Below are 21,534 nucleotides of genomic sequence, written 5' to 3'. Positions count from 1 at the left end.
ACCTATCAAAACGAACAATTATAAAAAATCCCACATCATCTAAAGATGTGTCATGAAATGTATTACATGGGTTCCTACTGGGCACCATGTGGCCAACTCCTAGAAAATCTTGAAGGCCTATCGTCTCAGGATATGATCACTTCCGAGGTACCTGCAACTGGAAGAGATACCTAGATTGGTGGTGGATGATGAATGACTGTATACAGTAACAGTTGCAATAGGTTGTTAGATGTAAGAATCGGGCAAATTTGCGATCAGCCGATTCCAATTCTTAAATCCCTGGTTGAGTTAAATTAAATGTTCTTTAGCGAAATCTGATTCATATTATATTATATTCAGTTAGAAGTGGGAAGAAAAAGGAGAGAGAAGGATGGGGGGGTTTTTAATTCAATGGTGAAGACAGAAGATTCAATCCTTTGACCTCTTAGGTCTCTCTCAACAGGATTGGGTTCCTCTACAGCGCATATCTTGTGAAGTGGCACCAAAGCTTATCATGTGGATGAGCTCCCCTTTGAACAGCGTAGATCAAGCTGAAAAAACTGTCACTACCATTGGCCATCCGGAGGGCTGGCGATTGATCGATCGACAAGTGTAACAACCTTGGATGGCTCATATATATGTGGTGGCAATCGAGTAGCACATGACAAGAGAGAGTTTCTAAAAATAAATTCAAATTATAAATTTATTTTTTTTTTTTTTTTTTTTTGGGGGGTAGATAAGTAATTTTGAATTAACTACAGATGGACCAAATATGCACTAATGCATCAAGAAATTAAGAAAGCAATGGATAGGTACTATATATGTTAAGCAAGTCATGTTCCCCATGGGTAGTGGGTAGTTGTGGGTAGTTGTGACTATGCATTTAAATAAATAAAGTGAGAGAAAATGGAAATTCAATTTCTCTTTCAGTCCTATTCTCTCCCATGGAAATATAATTATTCCATCTTTTGTCCCCATGAGAATCACAATCATTCATGTTTGAGACAAAAAGGTCTCAATAAATAAATGAGTACCACCACATCAACAAACATCAATTCATTGAACTTGCTCTAATTGTCCATTTGATAAAAAGTTAGATTTGCAAATAAATTTCAGTGGACATATATATTGTCCATGTCATACTATTTATATACTCAAATTTATACTAATAAATTTGTTTCTCCAAGCATCAGCTATGATTTTTTTTTATCCTAATGAATGACCCATAGGCCAACTAGAGAGAGAGAGAGAGAGAGAGAGAGAGAGGTCTGACACACAAGAGGAAAAGGCACACCGCCTATGTACAGTAAGCTAATGGGTGGCACCAATGAGGGTGTAGGACGAAGCATCATACAAGAAGGACATGAGGTCATGTCAAAAGGGAGAAGAGAAAGATAGACACAACAGACACTAGCTTGCGTAGCTAGTGATATGCAAGCAGTGTGCTCAAGCTTTTTCAGTTATGAAAATATGAGAAACGATCTTGTCAATACCTTTTGCCCCACTTTCACCTTCTTTAAGAAAAAAATAACTTAGAATAGGACATGACTGGTGCATGAGAGATTCTCCCCATCGAGCATATCTTCTAAGGGACAGGGGGTCTTTGGTCATTTTGGTTGGGCATTTCCTGTACTCAATGCAGGTCATGCATGTGCATGGCCAAACATGAAAACTATTGTCAACTTAAAATTTTTTTTTTTTTTATTTATGAAAAACCAGCAAAATAATATTAAACAGTAGGAGAGGGTAGAGTATTGTCAACTTAAAATTTAGCTCTACTTTTTCTAACTTGAATTAACTTGTAACACACTCTTACTTATTTTGGGCTTGAACTTAACAAAAGCGAGAAAGTTAGAATTTTCCACCACGGGAAAAGGTTCAAGCACCTTCCTAGGATCCTAAAATATCCCCCTATTTATGAATGATCGAATATACCTTCAAGAGAATCTCCACTAAAGGAAAACTCGGTCTTACAACCAAAAAGAGCAAACCTCAAGCGAAAATGCTAATGGTACAATAACTTGTTAGGATCAGAATCGTCTCCGGGGAGCAAGGAACACCCAGGGCGCTGTCAGCCGTTGAGCTGTGCCGCACACATCCCTAGGAGTGCACCGCAATGTGTACAGCACAGCTCAACCGCTGGATGCCCCTAGCAGCACCTTGGGCGCACGCCTCCCTAGAGACGAGCTAAATTCAACTTGTTAAGGATTTTATGTTTTTTTCAAACCCAATATTACAATAAGGGCTCCAATACCAAGAATCCTATGTGACATGTATATAAAGCAGTTGATGACCCATAATGTCGTTTTTCTGAGGTAAGCAAAACACCCATAATTTAATCAGTGAAGGTGACGTAGGAGATCCACAATGAAGTTTACCCACCCATGTTGGCATTTTAATTATCAGACCATAATAGTTGGTAAACATCATGAATGATGTAAAACCACCACCCATGGCTGAAATTCATTTTCAGACCCTCACCTCACCTAAGTTGTCTTCTTGTAGTTGATTTTCCTGCTAGTGTTGCTTCTCATACAAGTTTAAAAACTTTAAATAAGGTATGAGATTGGGTTTTCCATGGATTCTAATTTGATTGCGATTCAAATTGATTTGGAATCGGTCGGACTTGTCCAAAATCAATTGGACACAGTTCGTATAAAATTGTAATTATTCGGAATCGGCCTTGGAACTCTGTATGGACTGCATTGGAAAAGAAGTATGCATTAGAAGATACTGGTGGTAAGAAATATGTTGTCAATTTTCTTGAATTTGTTATGAAAGATGACTGGAAGATTTCTGCACAAATTGATGAGTTTTAAATCATGATAATCAAATTAGCTAAAAAAAAACATAGGCTTACCCGATACTATAGTCAATATATAAATTTAATGGTGAGCGTCGACTCTCCTCCGCCGCCGCCACCAATCATCGCCACCAAATAGAAGATATGCATTTTTCAATATTATTTCTGTTTCCTTTACAAAAAAATTATATATTATTTCTGTTTTTATTTTTTTTTAAGTGACATTTTTTTTATTCCAATTTTATCATTCAACAAAGTTGGTTTAGAAGTATTCCAAATTAACAGAAAGTCGAAAACACAAAAAAGTATTTCCGACTCAGAAATATTAATTGTATCAGAAACATTATCATACACAACCTAACAGACTAGAAAAATAAGAAAAGGGATCCAAAAAATGGCCCAAGTATCAACAGGTTGTGATTTAAAAAAAAAAACTTCATCACCAAAACAACTTTTATTAGGTATTGACTGATATGGCATTAAGACCACATGATTCTACTCACACATCATACATTGCTTAACTACACGTATTATATGTTATTGTGTAAAGGTTTTTTATTAGGGAGGGGGACACAAGACTTGCCCAAGCTTGACCATGGAAAGGGTTTTAAGAATACAAATTTCATGGCATTGGATAAAACAGAAAGAACCTACAGCAACTCTACAACCTAAGTTCTGTTCCCAAAACCCTCCACAGCCTAAATCATAGATCAAAGTCTGTTCTCTGATGCCCTGTTCTAATTGTCCCTTCTCAACCTCTTAAGACTCAAGTTGAGTTCTTCCAAAAAAAAAGGTAAAATGAATCACCTACATTCTTCGCCATTTTGGGTCTTGATTTCCAACCTAAACAGGAGACATAACAGATGCTTTTAACAAATAACTAGATTGCTGCTACTACATTCATGTTTTCTGGTGTCCAAATGCTAAAATGAGAAGATTCTGTAATGACAAATTTCACCTTGAAATTTGACTATTTACCTTCCCATGCAACCCCCCCCCCTCCTTAATAGTCCCATGCAGCCTTTTCATAGACCTCAACTTTTTTATGGTTTATTTTGACATGTGGCTAATTCTGTGTACGCTGATACTTGACATGTGAGCTAAGGACCTTGGGATCTATCTACCCACAAAATTTCAGCTGAATCAGACCTACGCCATGTGGCAAAACTAGGTGTGCACCTATATATCCTGCTCCCCTAAGTAAAATAGAATTACTTACATACTTTCTTCAATAGCTTAACAACCCAATCTCCCCATAACTCTCTTTTTAAGCTAGAGTGGGTTTGTTGATTTCCAGTTGATTGTTTCTTAGTTATGAATATCAGTATGAAAGAATATGCTGCAATCATCAAAAAAAAAAAAATTAGAAGGGCCTTTTCCATAGGAGGCCCAGGTTATAATTCAAAAGCTATTCATATGATTATATACATGAGATTTATGACATGTCCAGAATTTTCTGATCATCCAACATAACAAATCTGATGGTTATCTCAAAAAACCAAAATGAACTACAGAAATTGTGTTAGAATGTGCATGCTAGAAAGAACATAACTTCAATAGGCATAATCTTAGTATTCTTACACTAGGTCAATTCCAAAGTACACAAAGAAATATTATATTTGATGAATATTCTTAGAATTCTTACACTTAGTCAATTCCAAAGTACACCAAAGAAATATTATATTTAATGAATATTCCTATAAGATTTGTAGTTTGTATTTGTTAGTCAATAATCTAACCGTTCACATGGAGTACATAAATACGAAAATTGGGAAGACAAAGTAAGTTATATACAGTTTAAAAAAAAAAGTTAGTACGCTACTAGTCATATTCACCCTTTCCCTCATCTTCAGGGTAAGAATAATCTGCACCTCTATATTGACTCCACCTACAGAAATCATCTTCATTGTCAAGAGACATCCCAGTATTACGAACTTCAGGAACCTCGGGTTCAAGATTGTTTCCTACTTGTTCTACTTTCTGGTCTGATTTTGCTGCTTCTTCCTGAGAGCATGGACAATTCCAACATTCAGCAAGAAAATAGGAACCGGGTAGAAGATTAAGGAAATGATCAAGTTACAAAATGACAGAATATTAACTGAACAAGAGGCAGATATAATTATGTGGCAATAATTAAACTTATCCTTCCAGTTCCTCTACCACACGCTTGAAGCACATGCAAGGAATCCTGACCACATTAAGGAATAAACCAGTACTAGGAGATCTGCACCTAATCCTAACACCAAAGGTGAGCTTAAGTTTCTCCACAGTCCCTTTAGTGAAGGAAATGTGAATCTGACAAGATGGTTAAGAACATGAACTTGAATGACTTTTCAACAAGATCACCATGCCATTGATAGTCTTAGAGAACAGATTGTGTGCCCTACAGTAGTAGAAACCCCATGATATGATGAACATGATCAATAATTCGTATCCACTATTTAACAGGGAAAACAAGAGGCTAAGGTTAACACATACATTTTCTTCACGAGTCACCTCTTCCTCATCTGTCATAGCAGCTAAAGCCACATCTCCATCAGAATTCTTCTCTGCCTCAGCAGCAGCTTGTAATCGTTGAATCACTATTTCAAAATGGGAATGATCTGCAAGAGAAATGGACTCAATATATCATGGTGTAGAAAACCTAGGACCTGTAACCAGTAATTCTAGAGAGAAGAAAAGAGAGAAGAGAAGATGGAAATTGTAACATACTTGAATTAATTAATTGATAGGTAAGCCCCTCTATTATAAGGGAAAATTACAAAGAGACTAAACTAGGCGATGTGGGACTAAAATCCACATAGCCGACTGTATCTAATTACATAATAAATAAACTAGCCCCAAAAGGACCAGAATACCCCCACGGTATTCTGGATTACATATTCCAACACTCCCCCTCAAGCTGGATTATACAAATAAGTAAAGAAAGAAGATCCAGCTTGAACTAAAGAAAAAAAAACTCCTAATAATGCTAACACTCCCCCTCAAGTTGGCGGATACAATGTACTGATGCCCAACTTGAACAAAATGACAAACAAACTAAGGTGCAGCAGAATCCAGCTTGACATATGAATGCAGCTCCCAAATAAACCTTCAAGAACTTGAAAAAATAGATCTTCAAAACTTGGACAGACATGATCAGCAAACCGGGACTGGAATGTCTTCCAAAAAAGGCAGCTTTCAACGATCTTCAATAGCTATCCAGTGATGAATCTCAGATTGTCATAGTGACTTAGAATCTTGAAGTGAAATAACTAGAGCAGCAAGCAGCGAAAACAAACTAAGTCAGGCAGCAGAAAAAATACTGTATCAACCCAACTGAAAGTCCTCAAATAGGCAACAACCAAATATCTTCAATACTCTTCAATACTTCAATCTCCCCCTTACGGCAAACTCAACCCAATAACGAAGGATACCCAATGGCAATGGTGGAGAAAACTGATCTTCTATGTTTTGCACCAATGTTCCTGCAAGTTCTGCGTTCTGCAATGTCTGCAGGTATATTGTACATAATCTCCCCCTCACGTGTAGTACACGTGGACATAATAGAGATGATGTAAGAAATAGGGCAAAAACGTAATATTCCAGAATTTTCCAAAGGTGCTATGAGTAAGTAAAAAGGAAGGAATGACAAAATTTTAATTTACCAGAAGTTTCCAAAGGTGTTATGGGTAAATACCAAATGTATGGGATATGAAGGGAATTAGAATCATTGAAAGAAAACGGTGTTGGAAAAAAAGGATGGCATGGTTGTAATTTGATGGAAATCCACTTTTAAATACAATCCAAGCTAAAGGGCAAACTGGTAATAAACCAGAATTTTTAAAGGTCAATTGGGTAGTCAAATAGGGGAATGTATGAAAAAGTAATGGCAGTTTGGTAAATAATCACAATTTTGCAAGGGGCCCTTGGTAAATAAGAAAGTAATGGGTCATGTAGGGAATTAGATTTATAGATGAGGGACATACTTGGAAGGAGCAAACTCTTAATGGCAAGATGTAAATAATCATAAGAAGGATGGGTACTAATAAAGGTAGGGTAGTACGCTAGTAGGCTAGTAGCATTAAATACCTAATAAGTTAAAACTTAAAAGGAAAAGGAAAAGGAAACGTGATATGGGTAATAAAATAAAGAAAAAAAGAATGATAAAAAGGAAGCCTGATTTGAAAAGTAGTGAGGAGGATTTGTGAGTCACGCAACCTCAATACCATCATCTTCAACCACGATTCTTAGCAGTAAGGAGTTGAGAATAGTAGAGGGTAAAAAGATGACTCCATCAGTTCCTTCCTTGAAACGCAACCAGAGGGTGCAAACAGTGGCAGTTGAGAAAGGAATTTTTGAGGCACAAACCAGAGAAAGGCAGTGGCAAAGTGCAAGGATGAAACGGAGATTACAGCATTCGACACCATGAAATTCAGGGGAAAAGCCAGGCAGCGGTAACTAATATAGCAATCAAGATGGTTCCATGTACGAAAACAGCAATAAAATTAGCAATAAGGTGGAACTGCATATCTTTGTCTTCAATCAAATAGTTGCAGCACATCATAGAAACCCAATCTCACGATAGATCTGCAACTCCATTGACCAAACCTTTGAATCAAGGAGGAACATCTTCACAAACCAGTAACAGGGTAATCGATTCAGCAAACCCTAGTAGCAACTCGATACCAACAAGTTGCTACTGAATAATCAACATCAGCAGCAAATCGATTCAACCAGCGAAGAGAACCTATTGACAGTCACGCTACCAGCAGGAAACCCCTATACCCCCATTGACTTAAGAGAAAAGGGGAAACAGAGAGGCGGAAACCAAAGGACCCCATTGCTGAAGGTTGTCTTCAAACTTCGAACCAGCAGCCAACGGATCTGGTTCAGATATGGTAGATCGAGATGGATCGAGATGCAGCAGGTCTGCAAGTAACCTGGAATTTCAGCAAAGAAGGTCGTAGGTAGAACAGATCTTCAAAAAATAAGAGAAAGCCTTGTCGAGTCAAATAAATCTTCGGCAGTAGAACAGACACTGCTGCCAGAAAACCTCCGAACCTTAGGGCAGCAGCAGAAAATTGTTACAGCCAAGGATCCTCTTCAACCTTGCAATTCCAGCATACAATGATTGCGGAAAATTTAAAAAAATCGATAAAGAATAAATGAGCAGGAAACCCTAGTTCTTCTTTTCTTTCTATGAACTAGGGTTTCTCCATAAATAGGAGAACTTTGAAACGACTCTCAAAACTGCAAACAAGAAGAGAATCAATCACTGGTTACAACAGCTCTGATACCATGTAGAAAACCTAGGACCTGTAACCAGTAATTCTAGAGAGAAGAAAAGAGAGAAGAGAAGATGGAAATTGTAACATACTTGAATTAATTAATTGATAGGTAAGCCCCTCTATTTATAATAGAGGGGAAATTACAAAGAGACTAAACTAGGCGATGTGGGACTAAAATCCACATAGCCGACTGTACCTAATTACATAATAAATAAACTAGCCCCAAAAGGACCAGAATACCCCCACGGTATTCTGGATTACATATTCCAACACTCCCCCTCAAGCTGGATTATACAAATAAGTAAAAAAAGAAGATCCAACTTGAACTAAAGAAAAAAAAACTCCTAATAATGCTAACAGTTTAAAAACATACTAATTCAACAGAAAGTAGTGAAATGGAGTCAATATATCACAATTTAAAAACATATTAATTCAACAAAAAGTAAACAACATAAGACATCCAATGGGAAATTATGACTCTTCTTAGACTTAATGCTTCATCTGGGATCTTAACTGTCGAAGCATTTTTCCCTTCCAATATTTCTATTGGGGCCCTCATTCCTTTTATTGAGCATAATGATGTGAATCTAACTTATCTACTTGCACAGAGAGGATCATTTATCTTTTCACGTCTTTGGCAGCATAAGTATAGAATGCATTAAAAGTTTGCTCAGTTTGATATATTTAGTGACTGAATCATAAAAAAAAAAAAAGGGGCGTACCCAGTGCACAAGGCTCCCGCCACTGCGGGGTCTGGGGAGGTTCATAATGAACGCAGCCTTACCCCTGCTTTCGCAGAGAGGCTGTTTCCAGACTCGAACCCGTGACCATTTGGTCACAATGGAGCAACCGTTACCATTGCACCAAGGCCCGCCCTCAAATGGAAGGGTCTTATAACAAGAATTAGTAAGAACCTTGATGCAACTACGGGATCTCAAAATCCTGCCTTGGGTATCTATGGGCCCACCTAGAATAATAGAAACTCAAATAATAGGTTAGTGGCAGTTTCATAATTTCATAATTTCCAGCACAATGAGGACCCTATTTGGTAAGCAATAGGAGATTGGACTAAATAGTAATTAAACCTTAAAGAGAAGGATCAATCAGGAATTTAGTGAGGCCAGGGGATAAGATAGGAATAGTTTTAAATAAAACAAGGACAGTTTGGTCAATCAAGGAAAAGAGGGATTAGTTGTAATTCTCAAAGGAAGGTTCTCTTCAACCTCTCAACAGAATGGAGATGGAAGAGACCTGGTTCTACAGTAGAGAACTCACCCAAGAAGGCTCGGTTTGACCTAAAACTCCAAGGTAAGATCCGTAATCCACAAAACTATTTACCCAACTCATCCAGTAACCAAATCTGAAGCCCAACAATGGTTAAAGAAATCTGAAACCAGGTCAGGTGGTAACACAAGGACCAGACTTAGATTCAAACTTAAATCTCACGGAACAAAATTAAACTCAAGGGCAGGATGATGCAGTTCAAAAGAACAAGAAGGCCAGTAGCAAACTAGGCCACCAAACTGGACCATGTATGGACTAATATGTTTAAGGGAGAGGGTTCTCTGCCTGGCAGCATGTCCCCTGCACCAGCACGGGGCAAATTTTTCGCATTCACAAGGGTGGGGCAGTCGTTTCAACTCCCTTTATGTATGGGCACAGGCACCACGCTGCCAGGCAGAGTTCTTTTTCCTTATGTTTAATTTTGAGTATCAAATGAGTTATATGGGCCATAGGCTTAATAGATTTGGTAAATGGGTTTACTACATAGTTGTCACAACACCTTGACAACAATGGTGTACTATTGTAATGGGCCAGTCTTTCCTGAATGATGGGTGTGCACCAGGTAGACCTTGCCACGTGGTTGTGAATACTTGTGGTTGAGAAGCAAGGTGAGCTACATGAATGATAATTGTAGGGTTCAAAATTACAGTCGGCAGTTGGCAGTTTGATCAATTGGGCAATTAAAAGGAAGAATTTTCAAATACACTGATTCACCCCCCTCCCTTCTCTCAATGTCAAGCCAAATTCAACAAATTGCTATTCTGTTTTGAAGTATTGTTCTGTCCTTTAACTCTGCACCATATGTTGCTGGGTTGCTATTTTTAAGCTTGTTTCTGATTATAATCTTAGGTGCCATTTTGTAGACAGTTGGCAGTGTGATCAGTTGGGCATTAAAAGGAATAATTTTAAAATACACTGATTCAACCCTACTTCTCAGTGTCAAGCCAAGTTCAACAAATTGCTATTCTGCTATAATCTTCAAAGTATTGTTCGGTCCTTTAACTCTGCACCATATGTTGCTGGGTTGTTATTTTTCAGCTTGTTTCTGATTACCATCTTAGTTGCCGTTTTGTCCTCACAGAGTTTCATATTGAATTTTACAAGGGAAAGATGATATCACTTACTAAGTTAAAATTTTATTAGGTAAGGTATAGTAACCTGTCCAAGAAAACGTACCTTATTCCTATTTTCTAAAATTAACTAGGCCTATGCACCTTGTATTTTTCACCTATGACAACACTTATCCAGTGACCACAAATTATGTAGAATCCACAATCCAGCTTCTACTAATCAAGAACATTATGTACAATTAAGATCCTACTCGTTAGAGAAAGCACCAGAGAAAATTAAGTGGAATGAAGAAAAGATCAATTAAAGCAACAAGTCCTACAGCACCTTTAGAACGATTAGTTAAGGCATCAGAAACCCTCGAAGGATGTTGACGTTCTTCTTTCTTATATTTCAATTTCACTTGATGACGTGTACGACCAGGAAATAATTGTTGTATCATAGCAAAATCTGTGCCAAATTGCCTAATAGCCTGAAACACAGAGTAAGAGTGTGAACAACATAGTCCAGCAATTTGATTAAAGCTGCTGAATACTTATACAAAGACATAAATTAGAAGCATATATGATTTAAGGGGTTCAAATACTGCACTTGTCATTATTAGTTTATAGAAATGGTCCTCTCATATTCCAAAACTGATGCACTTACAATGAGAGCCATGGGGTACCCTATGGACGCTCCGTTTAGTTGCAAAATGTCTTAGAAGTCCGTGTTTTCAATCTAAGTAATTCCACAGGATTTTAAATATCAGATGCCAGCTGCAATTCTCTAATTTGGAAAAACTGATAATGGTTAAAGAGCCCAATCCTGCTTTTTGTATACTTCGATGAATTGTTTTATATTTGGTCGGTTGGTTCAATATTTGGTCCTTATTGCTTTTAGGGTTGACACTTGACAGGTTAACAAGTTTCAAGTTTCAAGTTTTGAAACAAGAGTAAGGTAACATAATATTAGGATCGTTATCCATATATGCCCCACACCAAGCCCACAAAATAAAACAAAGGCCGCAAAGTTAGAGGAAGATCATCTATACAAGACACTTTTAAATTTATTACCTATATCCTGTATGTACTGATGACATAACACTGCAGAAGCACATCTCCAGTTCATCTACCCCTGTTCTAGTTCTATGAGTTAACATCATTATCGAATTATCCTTTATTATGACTGAACCTAGCTATTAAAATCATAAATTATCACTCTAAGGTATCCTCCCTACCATGAATCTTAATCACATTATTTTCGTTCCTATTTCAACTAAATTGCACTCCAGATATTCTATTTTAGTTCGATTAATCTTGAAATCCTTCGATACCCAAGGATTTTGCTAGTAATTCAACTAAGTACCCAACCTCTGAACCTCTTATCCATTCTCTTTCAAATTTGGGACAAGGATCAAGGGTGTACAACCTTTGTGCAATCCAAGCCCCAGAAGACTTACATCAGAGACGGGTCCTGCTATTCAAGGTTCAAAATCTTGGTTTTGAGGCTGGTTTCGGTCTGCCCCCGAAACTGAGATATGGCAGGTTTCGACTTTCGACCGAACTGGTATTTTTCTAGGCCAATTCAAAAACTTGGTTTCGAGGCCCAGAAAGTGGTTTTTGGCCCTGATTTTTTCTGTGTTGCCTACTTTTGACATTTTAAACCCAATCCATGAATTAGTTTCACAAAAAGAAAACTCAAAATGGTAATGGTGGTTTTGACCCAAGTTTGGTAGTGTATACTGTTCTTGGAAATGGTATCGAACCAAGTTTGGCACTTATCTATGCCAAATATCATTTATTTCATTTACTTAAGATATTATTCATAAATAAGCAAATGCCCCTCTATTTGAATCCAATAAAAATAGTTATAAAATCAAATTCCAAAAGGATAAAAAGTCAACCCCCAGTTCAAGAAAAACTGAATTTTTGGGTTGTATGGGCGATTTTCAACTTTCAAATGCTAGGGCTTTCCAACTAGGGATGTAAACGGATTGGATTCGGCTCGGATAGTGCTATCTCCGCATCCGCATCCGATTAGCTTTCGGACGGATTCGAATAGTGCTAAATGGATACGGACATGGATACGGATCAGATAATTTATCCGTTTACATGTAAATGTAGCTTTTCGGATAGCTATAGCCTTTCCGTATCCGCATCCGTTTAGCTGTCGGACAGATTTGGATAGTGCTAAACAGATACGGAAACGGATTTCGGCTATTCATTTACACCTCTATTTCCAACAAAGTGACTTGCATGCGATGAGGCTATGTTACCCTCACCCATCTTGGAATCAAGGTGACTTGCATGCGATGTAAAGTCATTTTGACTTCGGATGCCATCGCATACCACAAAAATAATTTATTTTCTATCTGGCTTTATTTCATTGTTAGACGTATGTTTGTTTTATGTAGTATATACATGTGATGTATGTATCGCAATGCGATTGTGTATATATGTGTGTTCCCTATTCCCTCATTGCAAAGCAAATGTGATATGGAAACCATAAACAGGTGGGATTCCCATGGCCTCCCGTGGTCGGTGGGTGTAGAGGTCCTGTTGACCTACTTTTGTAGATCAACAGTAGTAATGGATTACCAAAGCATGTTATCTATTAAGAATACAGTAATTTTCCTTAATAAAACGACAAGAAATGGAATGTTAACAATTATATACTTTTAAAATCTTAATGTTGCACAGCTATCGGCCATGATTATACTAATGGGAGAGTTTGAACATCCATGGCAGCACAACTTTGTTATACGCATTGGATATATGAAGGTTCCCAAAAATAAAATATACCTTTAAAAGACATATGTGGTTATTATATATTTTCATTTACATTATACTTGCCAAAAGAATGTACCATAAGGCAATACATATCAGATCTACATTTGGGAACTACATTTTTATTTATAAACAGCAATTTCTTAGATACAAAAGAGAGGATGCACAAGGTATTTGGGCACTCCATAGCTTCTTGTAAATTGCATACTTAAATATAGAATCTATTTACTTATACTGTTAGTTGAGTCACATAGAAAACATTAATTTTCTTTAACCTCAGTTTAGAATTGGTTTAATAAATCAAACCACATGTAGAATAACACATGAATGTCAATTTACTGATGAGAATACCTCATAGAACAGCTCTGTGTCCTGTTTCGACCATCTTTCAGAAAGTGTTCTGTCCATGAAGGAATGGTAATTCAATTTAGAGGAACTCCGTTGAACCTGTTGAGTTGCTTGGTCATCAGCTGAGTTTAGATCTTGCATTGATGCAAAGAAGTCATCTTCATTATATGAGGCATCGTATGGAACAGAATTATTAGCACTGCATATAAAAAATAGTCAAATAAAAAAAATGAGTATGAAAGTGAAACTAATAAATTACCTCTCAAAATTAAAGGACCAAATCAACTCATTTTGCATGCAATATATTCCTTCGACTCCTTTTAAAATGATTTACCCCAAAAAAAGATCCTTTTAAATTAGTATACATTCCTTCAATACTGAAATTTGTTTTCTACATAAGCATATAATTACCATGTTCAGAACAATGCCTTGAAATTAATGGCTTAAGGGGCATAGGCCATTATAAAAACCAACCTGAATGCCAAGAGATCGGGAGTTGATCTCATGACATTACCAAGGAACATCAAATAGAGGTGTGACATAATTTTTTCTCACTAACAAGATGGAAAAGTAAATAGGTAATGTGTAAAGTTTTCCCAGGAGAGCACATTACCACTCATATTAGAAGCATGTATTAAGACGTGAGCAAAGGAGAAAGAAGATTGGCAACACGAGATTAGATGATGGAACTGTAAAGATGAGAAATTAATAAAGGAAATCATGCCTTAAAAAAGAGATTAATTTGAAAAACAAAATTAGGATTTTAGACATGAGGTTAATGCTACATGGAATGAGAGGTTAACTTGAATAAGGCTCAATCAGGTTGGAAGTGCAAACTTTTCTCATCATTACCAAAAATGATTGTTTAACTCAAACATTCTAAATCTAATAATTAAATTTCACTGCAGTTTGCAACCAAATTCCCTAGACTAGAATAGGAAACAAAGTATCTACTTGGCAGATTTTACAATAATGGTTTCAAAAAGTTTCGATTTTCTTCTTAAAACTAATTTCACTGCCTTTCATTTTTCCTTTATTTGCAAGTAGACTGAGCCTAAAAGAATAAGAAAATAAGTTCCAAGGAAAATCTAGAAGGAATGACAGTTATCTAAAGAGACTTGGAATGGAACAGCAAAGTTCAACCAACCACTAGAGAGAAGTGTAGCTTTAAACCATGGCAAAAGACTGGGAACAAAGAAGATTTACATACGAATAAAATTGCTTACACAAAATCTAGGAAAGCATTTAGTGGGGCAAAAATTTATGTACATATGATCCTTATCTCTGGTTAGGTGCTTGGGGTAGACCCCAGAAACCTTTTGAGCTGATTCCAGTCTTCAATTTGACCAGGGAATTCCTCGGCAAAATCGATCAAATGGTTCTATAATCCAAATGGCATAACATACCATTCATAATTCCTTGAAGATTCACAAAATCTAGGAAAACATTAGGTGTTAGTTTTACTTTCTATTTTCGATTTTCTAGAGATTTAGGCAAGATTTGGGTCAATTTTTAGTTTCTATTTTTCAGTCCAATTAGATTCTAGATATTTATAATTTTCCTGTTTACTTGGTTTTCAAGTTTAAGACTTTATAGTGCAACCTAGTGATGCGGAACCTGGGTCACAAAACCCTACTTGGGTTCGCTTTTGGGCCCACCCAAGTACTAAATAGCTCGACAATTAAAGGTAATGGCAAACTTGTAAATATATCAAGGCTTATAAAGGAAGAATGGCAGTTTGGTTAATAAAGAAAATCATAAAGGGTCATTAAGCTAAAATAGAAGAAAGGACAGAATAGGAATTATCATTAAAAATGGGGGCTAACTTTGAACAAACAAAATAAAAGACAAACGATAATGAAGATAGAAGGGAGGGTAGACTTGGAATGAACAATAGATAAGGGTCAGGACTAATAAAGGAGAGATTGAGGTGTAGTTTTGAGATAAGGGGCAAAACTAAATATAACGAAGGATGGGGAAAAGAGGTTATCGTCTTCAACCTGGAATTGAATCAGAGAAGGGCGGAAACCAGAATTGTTGCGGGAAGGAGCTCTCTAGCACCAATTGACTTAAGATTTGAGGGGTAGGATCGCAACTCAAGGTCCTATTGATTCTCTCAATCAGCTACTCGAAACAGCAACTAAGAAATCAAAGGGAATGACCAGAAACAGGATCTGGCCATAGAAATGAACCCAAGTGGAGTTGCAGGCTTGATTCTCTTACTAGAGAGAATATTAGGAGCTGCAACTCTGGGGTTTGGATCTCCTAGGGTAGGGTTTCCTTCAACCTAAGCACCAGGGAGAGAGAAAGAGAAAGGAGGGAAGAAGAGGTAGAGGGGGGAAAAAGGGATCACACAAGACACACGGCTACTCAAACCAAAACTCAATATTCCATTATCAAATCTAAAGCTTTCAGTTACGACCATGTATTTAAAGAAAACAATAAAAGACTCCTGACTAGACTCCAAAACTGAAACAAACTCTAAATCAAATTCTAAAATTAAAGATGGAAAGGAACTCTAGCCTAAGTAAAAGAGTACAAGACAAATCCAAACAAGTAAATAAATAAACTATTGAACCAAAATTCAAAGTGGAGCCTGTTCGTCTCCGGCTGGACTCCCAAACGGATCTGCCTAGTCCAACAAACTGCTCCGGCATCACCTAGGGTCCCAAAACCTAATTAAGTCACTATGAGCCTACCAAAGTGATAAATAACTCAAATTGAAGAAATAGTGGCAATTCTATAATTTTTGGAAAGCTCAAGACCCATTTGGGTAAGAAAACAGAATCTGGGAACAAATGGTAAACTAATTTGAAGCGATTGGACTAATCTGGAATTTTAGAAAAGACAAGTTTAACACAGACAACATAAGGAAATAAGGGATTTTTGATAACTATCACAAACTACAAAGTCTGGCCTTATTTGCAAATAAGAAAAAATGTTCTCTTCAACCTCACAACAATCACAGTATTGGCGATGGAACCAAACTCAACTAAGGTGAGAAATCTCACCCGTTTGGAAACCAATCAACCAAAAATTCTGGGGATAGTATCTTCATACCAGGCCTGTCAAATACAAGAAGTAGCAACTTGAAAGAACAAGTAATAAGACAACAGAACTGATCTGAAACAAGAACTGGTGGTAAGAACAGAACCGACTACACAATTGGTTCAAATCTCCCAAACCCCAACTCAGTTCAGCCTCAAGCTTTACAAGCTGAGTCGCCCTTGGGAGTAACCTACACGCAAATTTTCAGGAAGAACAGAGAGGGATTGATAGAGTTTGATCCAGATCTGGTGGGCTGCAAGTACCATTGGAAACAGGGTACAGCAGATGAAGCTTAAGGACCTCAAACAGAAAAAGAGAAAATAGAAAGAAGAAGATTAGAGGAGGAAGACAGACCTGGGAAGAAAAATGGTCGGAGAGGGAAGTCCAACCAGGGAAGAAGAATCATCAATCAAAACAGGCTCTCCTGGCACCAGCATATAAAACTCCATTAAAATTTCATTCCAGATTTCTATATCAATCGATGGGGTTTACATGGTAAATTATAGACTTGTGAAGAAGAAAATAAAAACCTATTCAGACTCTATAACTGAATTAGTGTTTGAGTCAAACACAAATATCGGCTGCTAAACAGAATTAAAATAATAAATCTTAATTGACAAAAATAACCCCAAAAAATAAATAGATTCCCTAAATACCCCTGTTGGATTGAAATCCACTTTTGGACCTGGTTCTCCTTGGCTTGGGTTTCCAAACTGGTTCATATCGGTCTGACCATGAAAATGCTACTACATCAGTTTAAAACAACGTTTTTAAATTTGGATTGAGTCAATTACAAGGTAGGTGTTAGTAGTCTATACCAAGGTAAGGTGGGGCTTTTTTACCTTTGGATGAATAAATGAGAATTCTCAGAGTTGCTGAGGCAATCTCTATTGGTGTTTTGTGGGTAAAGTCCCAGGGACACGGCCTGGATGATTGGTGTTTATTCAACTGGAGTGGAATCTCTTCAGTTACTATTATCTAGCTGTTAATCTCATCTGTTAGAAAGTCAGTTTGATAATCTATACCTAACCCCCTTTGGTACCCTGTTTCTAGCCTTCAAGTTGTTTATCCTCCGTCTTCTGTTAACCTGATCTGCCAAAACTAAACTTGAAATTCCATATCCAGACCCTGCTTCATACTCAACCAACATCTTGGTCCCATTGTACTTCCCTTGAGAGTTTTCGTAGCTACTCCAACAAGTGTCAAACCTTTTGAAAGGGCCACTCAACCTAAGTTTCAGCCCTGTGAAAATTTGGATGGTTGAGTCATTCAAATCTTCCCCAATTTGTCCTTCTTCATCTTACTTGCGATGTACCCTAATACTCTAGTTTAGTTTTTTTGGAGCACCACAAATCCTTATCCTAACATTTTTTAAATACTATCATCACCCAGATCACTCCACTCCAAGAAACCAATTTCTCATGTTAAACGGCTCCCAGCCCATAAGATTCTTTTCATGTTCTTTCAACCCCCACCTGGGGGGCTAAAGAATAAATAATGTCTCCCTCTTTATGTAGCTACAGGGCCTAACCCACTCTTGTCCCTACTCCCTACCCCTTTTATTGACCTTCTCTGATTGTTTGGATATTGTTCTAGTTTTCCCTACATACTTCGATTTTTACATATGATTTAATCTGTTACCATTAAGAATATTTTTTTAGGAGGAGGACACCCCTTCAGGATATAGCCCTTGGACAACTTATTCCCCCTTTCCCCTTACTAACGAGTTTAGCAAAGATCTAATGTCATCACATCAAACAAGTTAGCGTTGAACTCCCTCTTTATATACTGTAATATTATTATCAAGTGACTGAGCCTAGTCTTGGATCAAACAAACCATGGCCTGGATCTCCAAGTTGAGATCATAAAGTTTGTAATACCCCTTCTTAGGCAAACCAGAGGTTAAACAATAAAGTTTGAAGCAACCTTATGAAAGTATAGAACATAGATTAATAAAGCAACAAGCTATTGCACTCAAAAGTTAATCCAACAGCTAGTACTTGTGAAGATTACCTTCTATAGGGAAAGGACTTTTTTGATGCCGCAACTTCTTTATTCTGCATGAAAAGAGTGGGAAAGTGTTGGAAGAAAAAGCAAGGACGTTGGAACTAGTAAACACAAGTTCGTTTCAATTTATTTTTTTTAAATTATTTACCAAGTCAGTAAAGACTGCATAATTATGTACAATGTAAGAAATCTCATCAAGAAATGGGAGAAGAATATATATACCAATAACCTTTCCTTAGCCTCTGCAAGCAGCATAAGATCTCTAAAAAGAAGCTTTTGAGGGTTGATCTCATCCTCAGCCGTTTCAAGCAACACTTTATCTGCTAAAAGCAGTGGGGCATGAAATATGTTATCTTTCACATGACTAAATGTGTATAAAATCAGAAGAGTAAACAACTCAATAAACAAAAATTGAAATTACCTAGTCTTCTCTTTCGTCTAGTAGAATGAGAAAACCTCTTCTTAAGTTTTTTCTCTGATGGATCCTGTCCTTCAGATGCCTTTTTATGCCTTTGAATTGGTCCATCATTTTCAGGTGCACGCTTCTTCAATTTTCTTGGTGCCCTCCTTTTCCGAGACGTATCCTTCCCTCTATATTCGTCATCTTCTTCCATGTCAGAACAATTAGAAGCTTCCTTATGGACATTCTCACTTTCATCAATCCCATTCTCTCTCTCGTCAGCAGGAACACAAACAGCTATCCTCTTTCTAAGTTTCCTCAATGACTTACTAACTTCATTCTCATCAACAGATGTAAATGCAGGTCTATGATCCTGACCCCTCTGAGAAGGTTGTTCAAAGTTCCAAGAGTCAACCTCTTTCACTGTTCCTTCCAATACTGTTGATTGTTTCTTTTTCGTAGTCTGAGAAACCCAATTAATGAAAGAGGGATACATTCAGATTAACAGATTAAAATTGAAAACAAAAAAAAAAGGTACAGAAGGAAAAGAAGAAGTATGATTGCCTAATCCAAGAAAAAGAATGAGATAATTATTGAACAAAAATGCATGATTGACAAAGATATTGAGAAATACCCCTCTTCTTGATGTTCCACCAGAAGCTTGTAAATCCATAACTTTTTCACATGTTACAACATCTGAGTGAGATGCCTCAACAAGGTTTCTGTGCTCTTCAGTCACCAAAATTTCAGGGGGACAATCTGAAGGGGCAGTCGCAGAGAACCTCATAGTTGAGTTATCAAGAGAGCCGTCAGAACAAAAGGATCGAACTGAACTCTCATCCAAGTAGATTTGAGGAGTCAACTGAGCATCTCCAGGACAAGAAATGGACTCCATGGCATCAGGAAAACTGAGAGAAGTGATGTGCCTATCATTCTCATTTTGGGCCTTGCTCTTGGACCAGAATTTGCCCCTATCCTTAACTGCCACAAACATGAATTCAATTTACAACTGAAAACAGAAAATATTAAGTTGAAAGAAAAATTCAGTCAGTTGACTTATGTAAATCACCAGGAACAATGGTGGCTTCAGAAATAACATCAAGAGTTTCCAATCCATGAAATGCCTCTGCTTCCTGAAAGCAAACAAAACCTCAAACAGGATAATCCAAGAAAGGGCCAGGAGGGAGGGGGAATAACGCACAGAAATACAAATATTTACCTCTATTGCAGACCTCAGATTATCTATCTGGATATGCCTGCTGCAATCACAAGCTGCAGCTTCACTGCAGTTTACAGGCTCATGGGGCAAAATCAATTCAGCAGAAACACCAGTTGCATTGGCATTACATTGCTGGAAGGTTGAAGAGTTGACAGAAGAATGAACTTGAACACAACGTTCTTCCTCTGAGTCCTGATGGTTGGAAGAATGAAAGATATGGTCCCTAAGAGGAACATTCGAGTCCACAGCATTACTAGTAATAGGATGAGATGTTATTAGCTTGTTTCCTGGCAGAGAACTCACTTCAACATTACAGTAGAAGTTATTTTCAGTACCAACTGCCAATAAAACACACTGCCCAGTAATGTGAAGAAAGAAGTGAATAAAATCTACCAACAGGTGAAGAAAGTGCATTACTCACCAGTCGAAGTGTTGGATTGAAAAAGAATATTGTCAAGAGATTCAAGCTCGAAAAAAATGTCGCCAGCCTGAAAGATATGAAACTTACTGAAATAATTCAAGCGGATGAGAAACAAATTACAAACACCATTAACCATACCTCTCCTCCCAACTTTCCAAAACCAGAATGAATGTTCATATTGCTGTTGGAGATGGAAGCTTCTGAAAAGCGAGCATTCATGGAGCCTGCATCCTCTTTGCTTATGGCGACTTGGGATAAAGAGCCCACAGTTTCAAAACTTCTGTCACCATCAGATGGCTGAACTCCAGAATGGGAAGTCTCAGTTTTGTTGACCAGCACTTCAGCTCCAATAAGTTTAGAAGAAGGATCTTCTACCGTCCTAACACACTGCCTTATGATAGAAGTATTTACAGAAAAGGACGATACATGAATTGAATCAATCGCTCCACTCTGTCCTGGAACCATGGGAAAAAGAGATTGGACAGAATCTTGAAGGTTGGTGGCTGGTGTTATGGACTTTCTGGCTGCAGCATCAGGACTGGAGGTTGTTATGACAGGCGTTTCTTTTGTGGCACTGGAGAAACTGATGGGTAGCGTGCTTAGTGTTTCTTTTTTGGGCCGTGCTTTGGACTTTGGTTGGAACTTGCCCCCAGCCCTGGCTGCCAATAAAATGTATCATCATACACTAGGCCCCAAGATAATAACAGCTAGGAAACAGTCTTTGGATGTGATAAACAAACTTTTCTCACCATTACAGCTGACGTGCTCAGGAATAGTATCAACAAAAGGATCCAAATCAAATTCCATGACCTCGTTAAAGGAGTTGATTTTCTCTCTGATCAAGAACAATATGCTTTGAAACCAATAAGGCTCTGAAATTTACTTGCATAAGAGTAACTGCACAAAAAATGACGGGAAA

General features: G+C 37.5%; 2 protein-coding genes across 2 annotated transcripts in view; both read right to left on the bottom strand.

The window, feature by feature from the left end:
- LOC122667537 (ACT domain-containing protein ACR11) overlaps positions 1–20,171 on the bottom strand; it is a 27,179-nt gene extending 7,008 nt beyond the window's left edge. The window contains exons 1-2 of the mRNA XM_043863839.1: positions 20,159–20,171; positions 6,353–6,358 (exon numbers count right to left, since the gene is read on the bottom strand). The gene's annotated coding sequence lies outside the window, so the exon portion shown is untranslated. The remainder of the gene's footprint in view (positions 1–6,352; positions 6,359–20,158) is intronic.
- Positions 4,557–21,534, bottom strand: LOC122667536. The gene is made up of 13 exons (XM_043863837.1): positions 21,365–21,534; positions 20,754–21,274; positions 20,616–20,682; positions 20,195–20,532; positions 20,045–20,108; positions 19,610–19,956; positions 18,997–19,438; positions 18,798–18,898; positions 18,582–18,625; positions 13,524–13,719; positions 10,732–10,876; positions 5,261–5,385; positions 4,557–4,786 (listed from the first exon to the last, which is right to left on the bottom strand). The coding sequence occupies exons 1-13, from the start codon at positions 21,420–21,422 to the stop codon at positions 4,604–4,606; spliced, it is 2,631 nt and encodes an 876-aa protein (XP_043719772.1). The 5' UTR covers positions 21,423–21,534; the 3' UTR covers positions 4,557–4,603.

This window comes from Telopea speciosissima, chromosome 7 (genome assembly GCF_018873765.1).
Source record: "Telopea speciosissima isolate NSW1024214 ecotype Mountain lineage chromosome 7, Tspe_v1, whole genome shotgun sequence".
Taxonomy (NCBI): Eukaryota; Viridiplantae; Streptophyta; class Magnoliopsida; order Proteales; family Proteaceae; genus Telopea; species Telopea speciosissima.
Note: the sequence above shows the minus strand (reverse complement) of the source record. Positions and strands in the feature narration are given on the sequence as shown.